The sequence below is a fragment of the Octopus bimaculoides genome, chromosome 27, assembly GCF_001194135.2.
Source record: "Octopus bimaculoides isolate UCB-OBI-ISO-001 chromosome 27, ASM119413v2, whole genome shotgun sequence".
Taxonomy (NCBI): Eukaryota; Metazoa; Mollusca; class Cephalopoda; order Octopoda; family Octopodidae; genus Octopus; species Octopus bimaculoides.
Genome location: NC_069007.1, coordinates 7,790,437 through 7,801,561, shown reverse-complemented (window position 1 = coordinate 7,801,561; position 11,125 = coordinate 7,790,437). Strand labels below are relative to the sequence as shown.

At 38.3% G+C, this 11,125-nt stretch overlaps 1 protein-coding gene across 1 annotated transcript in view; it reads right to left on the bottom strand.

Moving 5' to 3' along the window:
• Positions 1 to 926: 926 nt before the first annotated feature.
• Positions 927 to 11,125, bottom strand: part of LOC106879390 (40S ribosomal protein S4) — a 14,761-nt gene continuing 4,562 nt past the window's right edge. The window contains exons 3-7 of the mRNA XM_014928920.2: positions 9,762 to 9,942; positions 7,170 to 7,267; positions 5,718 to 5,889; positions 2,993 to 3,122; positions 927 to 1,090 (exon numbers count right to left, since the gene is read on the bottom strand). Coding sequence (XP_014784406.1) covers positions 964 to 1,090; positions 2,993 to 3,122; positions 5,718 to 5,889; positions 7,170 to 7,267; positions 9,762 to 9,942 — 708 coding nt within the window. The 3' untranslated portion in view covers positions 927 to 963. The remainder of the gene's footprint in view (positions 1,091 to 2,992; positions 3,123 to 5,717; positions 5,890 to 7,169; positions 7,268 to 9,761; positions 9,943 to 11,125) is intronic.

Here is an 11,125-nt window from a genome sequence, read left to right as displayed (position 1 = left end):
ACTGGCGAACCAGGCTCCAATCTGATCCGGCAGAGTTTCTACAGCTGGCCCTTCCTAACGGGTGCTTTTACGTGCAACCAACACGAGGGCCAGTTAGTGATGTTTTTTACGTGCCACCCGCACAGGAGCCAGTCCAGCGGCACTGGCAACGATCTTGCTCGAATATATATATGTGTGAGCTTGTCCCTCACCACCATCGCTTGACAACCAATGTCGGTGTTTACGTCCTCATAACTTAGCTGTCAACAAGAGACCAATAAGTAGTAGGCTCACAGAGAACAAGTCCTGGAGTCAAATTGTTCGACCACAGGCTGTGCTACAGCATGGCCAGTCAAATGACTGAAACAAGTAAAAGTATATATACATAAAGGGTGGGACAAAGACACGATCTTGAGAAATTCAGAAAATAAATAATTTTAATTGCAAACAATTGTTATTGACATCAATGTATTCATATTGAATTAGCATTTGTCAAAATCAAGTGTGGAAAACAAGATCCATGTGTTATCTGTTCTCACTGATGCACTTCTGATGGCATTCTTTGAAGTTGGGCTCCACTCTCCCTAGCAATGCTGTTGATTTGGGTGACTGCCATGTGAATACTTCCTTCAATCCGCCTTTGTACAGGGCATATGCACATACACATGTGCCTTGAGGTCTCCCCACAAGAAATAATCACACATAGACAAATCAGGAGACCTAGGAATGAGGCAGTCACTGAACAGAGGGCGAAGAACGTCCATTGATGTTCCGGCTTTGTGGGCAGTCACCCCAACCCTGTTGAAACGACACGTAATTCAGACACAAAGAAATTGTTTATCATCTCAATGTAATGCTTAGAGTTCACAATAACAGCACAACAATCTACTAAACAAGCCTATACTACAAAAACAACAAGAATATAAATAATAACAAAACTGCAGACATTCCAAGGAACAAGTCTTTAATGACTCTTAATCACATTTACTGTTGTTGCCTAGCTGCAATTCTCTTGTCTCTCTCTTCTGACACTGTCAGTCTCACACCCTTGCCCTTAGGTAGTGACACCCATGGTTTGTTTCCTTTGCCAATGATGAATACATTCTTAATTCTGAAAAGAAGCAAAGAAAAAAAAAATTAATATTAATAATTCAAAACCTAACAACAATTTTAGACAGAATTCTGGTTTAAGAACCCCACATAAACTCCTCATAGCTTTTTTATATGTTTGAAATTTTTGCAAATTTGTGTCCAACAAATGAGACTTAATGAGATCATGTGCGAAAAAATTGGGTGATTTAAGGGGAATTTCACTTATTTAGGGCACACCCCACGACCACCTGATACCTTCCGCATTTCTTTGATACTGACATGTATTTATTCATTTCAATATTTTTCTCACCATAAACATATTTTATGGACTGATGATACACCCATTGCTAGTATTTAAGTATAGAATTTGGACTGTCCGTAAGCTCAACTTATTTTGAAAAATTCCGGAAAAAGGAACTCTTAGGATTTACTGGATAAGGGGGAAAGAGGTTTAAAAATGTTTATTTCTTGCATAATCGCATGAATTCCCGTGTGCAGAACACAAAATCAGCAAAATAGGAAAGTCATAAGGTGCTACATGGGGAGCTTAAACCAGAATTCCGTCAATGTTTTACAGGGAGAGAGAGATATGTTGCAGATAACGCAGTAATGATAACAGTATCTAAAAGCTGCCAGAGTTACCTTCCCTTGAACAATCTTTAAAAAGCTTTGAATTGCTCGTTTTCACATGCAGAAAGCCTTTAACACACTGTCTTAAATTAACAGTGAATATGACAAGATACAAACAAGACCCGAATATTTTATAATTTTGTATTCCAAAATCTATGAAACGAGACCAATAGAAATTCTATATTGTATTACTTATTTCTATCTAGATGTTTAAATTCACACAAATCTTTGAAACTGTTTCACTAGTTTAAGATTTTGTCTGATTTCATTCATTTTACAGTTGCTGAAAGCTTAACACATCATAATCATCTAATTTGTTCTCCATGCTGCCAAGAGCTGGACTGAACTGGTTTTATTTTAAGTCCAGTAAGCAATTTCTTTCAGCAGTTAAGGCCATTCAAAGCATAACACTCAAACATTGTTACAACCAAAATATTACCTACAGACAAGATAATTTTCAACTTCTTTGCATCAACAGTTAAATTTTATCGACATGAAAAGGGTTTAGAAAATTACTTGTAATACCATTCAAAGTAATTACATGATAATTGATGTCATACAAGATGCACCCACCAAAAGAGGTTTTTAAAGTTTTTAATGTATTCACGCATATAACATTAAGCCCCAACTGCACACATTAGAACAAGACAGGGGTTCTTTTTTTTCTTGGAGACATTTTTTCAGTTAAAAGCATGTCACATGCCATCGAATATGGTAAAAGCACTAAAGAACACCATTGCATTTGAAAAGCAGAATCAAAACACAGTACACCACTCCCGTCTCCAAATGTAAAGAGGTGGCTGATATGCCTTTAACAAAACTTGTACCACCGTCTTTGTAACAAAATGCTCCAGGCGTGTAATAGCATTCATGCATGTAATACAACAGTGAACTAACAATGTAGCACATTGTCTGCAGGAAGAATGGACACAAACTGAAAGAGGCCTTAACCTAGTTGACATGAGGTGAAAAAAATGGCCTTCTGCAACAGTAGTTGTGACTACACAGGGTAGAAACTAACAATCGACATCTTGAAAACTAGTCTTTATTTATACCTAATGATTGGAAATATGTAACTCAGTGCACTGGAATTAGAAACCTTTCAGACATAATGCATTGAAGACTACATTTATGGAGTTCTCTGATTTATTGCTTCTTGGTGAATATTTATGCATATAGATGCAGGCAGGGCCGTGTGGTAAGACACGCGCTCAAGCACACACACCTTCGTACAGAGGAGAAGAATGCAAGACAATGAAAGACTGACAAATACAAGAAAGGAATGACATACCTTGTGGCGAATACATGCCCCAATGTATCTCTAACATGTACAATGTCAAAGGACCCTGGATGTCTATCCCTGTGAGTTATTACACCAACACGCCCAATGTTGTGGCCGCCAGTGATCATACATAGGTTACCTGAAATGACAATAGTTTTTACATTATATTTAGAAACACAAAAACCAACATTTACTGTTTCACATTCTGACAGGATCCAATGCAAACCAGGATTCCTCATTTTATACTTCAAATCCAGATATCGTGGGAGTTTTAAAAAATCGAACCGTTAGGTGGAACGAAGCTCCTGAACATGTTCTGTCTCTAGAGAGGAGATCAACAATACAAAAAGTTTCCTAAAACGAAGCTATCATCTCATCAACATAACTAGCACATAGAATCATATAGCACCAGCAGTATTTTGTTTCCAATGCTTGTAATACCATGTCATCCTGTATCCCACCTTTCTTCATTGATTACCTCCTCCTCCATTACCCACTATATAGTGATTTTATATTTAGTTGATGAGACACAGAAAAGCCGTGTGGTTAAGGAGTTTGCTCTGAACCAGGCAGTCTCAGGTTCAGTCCCATTGCATGGAACACTGGACAACTGCCTTCTTCGATAGCTTTGCGAGTGGATTTTGTAGACAGAAGCCAAAGACACAAAGGCGGCGAGCTGTCAGAAACGTTGGCGCACCGGGTGAAATGCTTAGCGGTATTTCATCTGCCGTTATAGTCTGAGTTCAAATTCCACCGAGGTCGATAAATTAAGTACCAGTTACACACTGGTCGATCTAATCAACTTAATTCCTTTGTCTGTCCCATCTATGTTTAGCCCATTGCGGGCAACAAAGAAATAAGAAGCTAAAAACACATTGCATGTAGGTTTCCTTGCCTTTGCATCACTTGACTGTACCATACGAACTTCACTGGTCTTCTGTGAAAATCTATGTGGCCATGGGGAAATATTACCCGACCCAGAAACAGGTGAGGATTGGCATCCAGCCATACAACACAGCACCCAAGCTTGGCAAAATGTAGCCTCTCTAGATGATCACAGGGTTGTCTCAAAAGGGGGATTATTGCACAAAATAGGATGTTATTTGGTAACAAACAGAAGAGGCATGAGTGGGTAATTCATATCTATTGGGGCCACACACTTCTAGATTCTCCATCAACAATAATCCCCAAAAAGACAAGATGGCCGTGAATGGAACGAGTTTCATCATATCAGGATAAACCAACATAATTCTTTAGTTGACTCTCAAATGTCAAACACCACAATTCTTTTTTTCTTTCCAAGTTCTTTGACAGCTGAAGTCTTCAAATATTCCATACAAATACGTTGGTGTCTTGAAAAGCAGGTTATCCATAATTGAAAGTCAAAGAGGTCAACAGAGTTGATTCAAGATAACTTATATCAGTTGAAAGAAACAAACTTCATGTCTAGAGAACACAAAAGTCTGAAACAATATGCTGCCCTTTATTACTGACTCATCATCATTTAAGTGTCCACTCTGCCACGAGTCAGACCAAATTTGTTAAGTGTATATCCAACAACCCGATACCCTGTCTGTCAGTAACCTTCAGTTCTTGCGAAGCAAAGTACCATTTTAACAAGGCCAAAATGTTTCCATGGAAGATAGAAAACAGGATAGTTTGTAGAGCAGCGATAACTGCTTACAACTATCACATGAAACAGCTACAGGATTAATGAAATGGACTCTTCCAGACAATAAAGTAGCATAAGCTGAATTTATTAAACAGTTACTAATAACGATAGAGAAGTGCCAATTCCACAGAGTGGCATAATGGCCAAATTCCACATACTGGCAATCCAAAATGGAAATTTTAGATAGGAAGGAAGCATCTGGAGAAATGTATTGCCTGCCTGTTGCCCCTCTATGCACACACCCAAATGTTAAGACCTTCACAAAACAGGTTTGATATCACTGCATGGCTGTCCCCTGTTTGCTCATGCACACACTGTGCCCTCTCGTTCTTTCTTAGCCCTTCACAGTCCCTCCAGTTTTCCTCACTATAACTTGTTACAGTCAGGTCTTTGCCCATCTCCAAACACATCCCATCTGTACTAATCATCAGGCCCAACACCTGCTTCTCTCTCTCTCCCCTTCACATTCCTTGTCCTACTGGGGTAGCCAAGTACCACCTCTATAGAAAGATGACTGGCACGTAAAAGCACCCAATACACTTCTGGAGTGGTTGGTGTTAGGAAGGACATCCATGCTAGCATGGAAAGCAGCCGTTAAACGATGATGATGATACTCTCTCACCTGGCTCACAGCCACTTCCCGCAACTAAGAGGCCTTTGGCTTGCAAGCTACCTGGCAACACCTATAGTGCCAGTATCGTTTTGAAAAAAATAAATAAATAAAAGCACCCAGTGCACTCTGGGGTCCAGTCCTATTGCAAGCCACCTTGGGCAAGTGTTTTCTAGAACAACCCCTGACCAACCAATTTCTTTAGTGGACTTTGTAAATGGAAACTAAAAGAAGCTCATAATATACACATGTATATATAATTTCCAGTTTCTGATATTCCACCATGCCTAGTAATGGTGAAATACTGCTCGTATGGAAAAGGAGAAGTAAAACTTTGCACACACTACTAGCAATCACATACCTGTCCGGCCAGCGCAAAGACTGAGCCTGTGATTGACAAGTGGAGAACTTATCAAAGATAACGATTACAGAAAACAAGACAGTTAACTTACCCGAGTCAAATTTGATAAACTCTTTGATCTTGCTAGTAGCAATATCTAACAAAACACTGTCACTGACTTTGATGAGTGGATCAGGGTAGCGGATTGTACGACCGTCATGTGTTACTAGGAATGGAATTCCCTTTATACCAGTTTGCACTTTCTTTACACGGCACAGTTTATACTAAAGACGAAAAGAGAAAGGTTAAGTTCAACTGCACAACACACAGTAATTGGTAATATCATGTTTATGAATATACATCAGATAAAAATATCCCTTTCATTGATTCTGGACACTTCTTCCAAGGGTTTGAGTGATGTAAAAAAATTATCACAAAACATGGACAGAAAGGTTGCAAAACCCTTGAAAAGTTTGAAATGAAAGGCTGCAGTTGTCTTTGGTTAATTTTCATCACTAACGACAAGTTGTGATTTTGGACTGTCAGAATGAGAATCAATGGGTTAGTATACATTTACTAACAGGGGTGGATATTATATTTACCGAACACTTGTCAGAGAACATGAATAGAAAGGCCCCAAAAATCATAATATTTTATGCAAATAATAGTCAATCACATCTGGAATTCATCCTGATGCTTTTCAGATTAACTGGACATATCCGGCCAAAATATTGTACTCGTTTTGTTTTCAAATTGGCAAGATTCGGCCTTTTACACATACCCTGCAATGTCTTCAATTCATCATGCATTATCAGACAGCTTTGAGATTGCAATAATGTGATTATTTTTAGAATGTTAATTTAGAGTAGGTGAGAAAGATCAAAGCTGGCCAGTGTTAAGAGAAAACAGGTAGAATACTTGAGCCAGATATGGCTGGTTTAAAGAATTCTTACCTAATGATGGTATGGCTATGTGGTAAGAAGCTTGCTTCCCAACCATAAACTCTTGGATTCAGCCCCACTGTACGACACCTTGGGCAAGTGTCTACTACAACCTCAGGCCAGTCTTGAGCAGATTTGGTAGATGGAAACCAAGAGAAGCCCACTGTGTCCATGCATGGAGATTATGATTGTTTGTGCCACCTTGTTTCAACACCACACACCAAGTTGTAAAAGGGTACCACAATCAGATAGGAGGAGGTATCCTCCACTTTTAATCTTTCAAGAAACAAGGGGAAACATAACCTTGGTGAGAAATGGACAACATGTGTCACCAGAAAGTCGCCTCACCAGCAAATCTTGTCCAACTCATGCAAGCACAGAAAAATGGACAGAAGTTAAGAACATTTCAGTGATAGATTTTTCTTTTATAACTTGACTTCAAATATTACTATCAGCTGAAAAGCTTCTTTAAATAGGAGATTACTTTATTAGGGAAGTACAGCACATGTACAGAAAGAACCTACATGTGTCTAGTATAACCAAAACATTTCACATAATAGCTTTGAAAAAGAAAGAGAAGAAAAAAAAAATGCCTTTAGAAACCAGACAACCATTCCACTTACCTTTGCTTCATCAGCTTTAATACGGTGCACAATAAACCTTCCTTTTGCATCATAAATCAAACGGAAATATTCATCGGTCTTTTCAATAGTGATAACATCTGAAAAGAAACACAGGAATTATCCATCTATATCTATATGACTGGCTTCTTTCACTTTGTCTACCAAATTCAGCTTGAAACTATAGAACGCAAAACATACAGCGTAAAGAAATGCCACTAAGCACTGTCCAGCATGTTAGCAATTCCACCATCCCAATATGATTAAAAACATGTTAATAGGGAACAAAAGAACATGGACAAACCACAAAACCCTTTCATCTGCTGGTGACCAAACATCATCACGATTTTGACACCTGATGATCAATTCAGCAGTGAGCAACACAAGCTACCAAAGTGCAAGTAATAGACGAACATGAACAGACAAAAGAAGAGAGTAACAAGAAAAGGTTTCCATACCCAATGGTTAAAAAAAAAAAAAAAAAAAAAAAAAAGGATGATTTTGAGAAGATATATGAAACAAATAAGGTGCACTAGCATGGCCTCGGCCTCTGGCTGAAACCTATAAAAGATAAGGAGAGTAACCAAAAAAGTCAAGAAAAAGACAGCATGACACTTCCATACACTTTCAATAACTATTGACATATGTACCCAAAAGCACAAACCCTTCAGAGATGGTAAAAACGTCCAGAGGCATGTCCTAATACTTGGTGATACTACAGGACCATAAAAGGTACAAATAGTGACCGTGTAAAAGATTTTGATATTGGCATATTATGACCAACTGGTTAGTAATTCAACTGTTGGCTTCGATGTATGCCAGAGACAAACCATTACCATTAACACCGCAACAACTTGAGAGAAAGCTCTCTCAGTTTCGGGACTACATAGAAAAAGCAGAAAAGCAGTTCTCAACCAGGGTCCATATGCCCCTTTGGAGTTTATCTAAGATTTTGCTGCCAAAACTAATGTACAATAAATCGGTTATACAGTAATCCCTCGCCATATCACGGATTTTTCTGGCTAATATTTGTAAATCTATACCACAGACTCCTCAGTATATCATGGATTTCTGCAGCTAATAGGTATTTAAATTTTTTAGATTTTAATTATTTCTGTGGAAGGTTTTGGAATGTAACACCCACTAAATTACTTTTGTATGAAAAATTGAATTATGTCTTCTAAACTTTGTGGTTAAGTTACTCCACAACAGAATACACCTCATCAAAAAAAAAACACCACACCATCCTCAAACGAGAAAAAAAAAAATTGCGAAATCACAATGAAAACTAACTTTGGTCTCTTTTTGGACAAGATTCCAGCCCTTTAACTAGGAACCCAGAAGTTCAGCTTGCTTTTCTGACAAGTTTAAATCCCCAAGACTCAACAAATGTGGTTCACTTGATGAACAGTTTGGCACAAAGTCTTCTGTTTCTTTCTCCACATCTTCACTTGACTCGTCATCACGAAGTGTCATTTGTTTTGGAGGGTTACTAGTCTCATAGCAGATTGTATATTAAGATATTTTACAGTACGCTTGGATTTTGAGGTTATACCTTGTATATTCGTCATACAGAAATAGCAATCTGAAGTGTGATCTTTGGGCTCTCTCCAAATCATAGGGATGGCAAAAGGTATAAACCTTTGGCCCATAGAGTGAGAAGCCCGACGAGCCCAGCTTTTATCTTGTTCACCCACTTTGCAGTCAAAATAATGCTCATAGCACTTATTAATCAATGGCGTGAAATGCCATTTTTGTGACTTGAATGTTAAGTCACCCCAAATATAGCAAAATTTGTTTATACAGTTTCTTGGTATTATGAAGGTGAATGGAATATGTGAACTTAGTACACCTGCACTTAGCACAGTAGACAAAACATCTTGATTCAGTGTTGCCTAGCTTTGGTGACTCAGCTAGATTTATGCTTTCATTAGGTTAATTCTATTCATAAACATTTAAATTAGGAATATGTCTCAAACTCTACTGAAATTGAGAGGGATAATGTGAAACCAAGAAACTGTGGGTGGTACAGATAATCTGACATTAGTTTTGAATTCTGCATGCAAAAAACATACAGGATACAGGTATTCTTTTTCTTGGGACAAATTCTTTGTTGATCCTGTCAGCCTCACCCTGTAGATTTTATATGGAAAAAACAGAAAATAGTGTATTTGCACCCTTTAAGTTGATACCATCATGGACAACAAGTCATTTGCTGTTGAGTGGTGAGTTTATTTTCCTGTTTTGCTCCCCAGTTTTGGAGGACAGGTCAATTAATTTTGTTTAATAGCAGCTAGTTCAAAAATGTAAACAATGAGAGCCTTTCCCGTGAGCAAAGCAATGAATGAGTACAAGTAACAACAACAATGATAGAGCGGAAACCACAAACCAGTGCAATGGCTCAGAAAAGCTCTTCCTCAGAGACCAAAAGGGAGAACTGGTCCGAGATGACCATAGCACTCCCCACAATATCCATAAAGCCAGTAATTTTCCAGCACCCCACTTACTTTAATGAAACTAAAGAAACAAGAATGTTCTTCAATTGTAGGTCCCTTCCTCAGTGAAGAATAACAAAACAAGGGTGTCAGGACTCACCCATGAAACCAGCTGGGTACGTGGGATCTGTTCTCACTTGTCCATCAACTCTTATCAACCTCTGCTTCACAATCTTCTTCACCTCATCAGAGGTGAGTGCATACTTCAGACGATTTCTAAGGAAAATTATCAACGGCAGACATTCCCTCACCTTGTGGGGTCCTGTGCTGGGTCGGGGTGCCTGAAAGAAGGAAAGAAAAAATAAAAGGGTAATTGTAAAAATACCAGCAACTCACAACAAGAATAAAACAGGTTAAGTCCTAAACTCCCAAAATGAATCTTAAGTGTCTTAAGCACACACTATACTCATGGAGTGGCTGGCATTAGGAAGGGCATCCAACTGTAGAAACCATGCCAAATCAGATTGGAACAAGGTGCCGCTCACCAGCATACCAGTTTTCAGTCAAACTGTCCAACCTATACCAGCAGGGAAAGCAGAAAAAAGGGGATACTTCCCAACACCCCTTATCTACCCCCTACCAAATCCCAATAATCCAGTAAATATCCACAAGCTAATATTTTCTAAACACCCAATGCACAAAATAATTAATGAAAGGACTTCTTACTCTCTTGCCATTAATCAAAGACAAAAAAAGTTATAAATTCAAACTAGTCACATCCAGCCCAAATATTCTACCTTATATCCCAACACTGGCCAGTCCTGGACCCTCACCTACCCCAGAGTTATTTTACAAAATTTCCAAAACACTCAAAAATAAACAAACAAAATAATCTGAATGTCAAAAGGATAATATTATTAAATTCAAAATCAGCCTTCACCAAAACCCTTCTGAAATTCTATTCAAAACACCAACCCAATTTTACTAAATATCTTCCAAATTCTTGATTAATCAGAATCATTTTAACATCGACTTTCCCCATGCTAGCATAGATTGGATGGTGTTTAATGAGGTAGACGTCCTATGACTAGATGGCCTTTATGTTGCCAACCCTCACATTTCCAAGCAAGGAAATACTTCCCCATGGCCAGACATTTTTGCAAAACTTCAGAAATGAATCATATTAATTTACAACAATCACATGATGTCTAGACAAGGAGAACAAAAACGTATTCATGCTTCACTTAGTTTCCTACTACCAAATTCACTTGCCCAAAATGCCACTAGTGATTGAACTCAAAACTGTGATTGAGAAGGATACTTCTTAAACACACAGCCATGTAAAAAGGACCCAGTAAACAGACAACCATGTATGCACCTAATAATCCCAAAACAAGATACATGGAACCTAAGCTATGCAAAGGCCACATATGCAAAAGCTTAACGGCTGATAAATCCTTGAAGCCTAATCAAGTGGTAATTCATCATCATCATCGTTTAACGTCCGCTTTCCATGCTAGCATG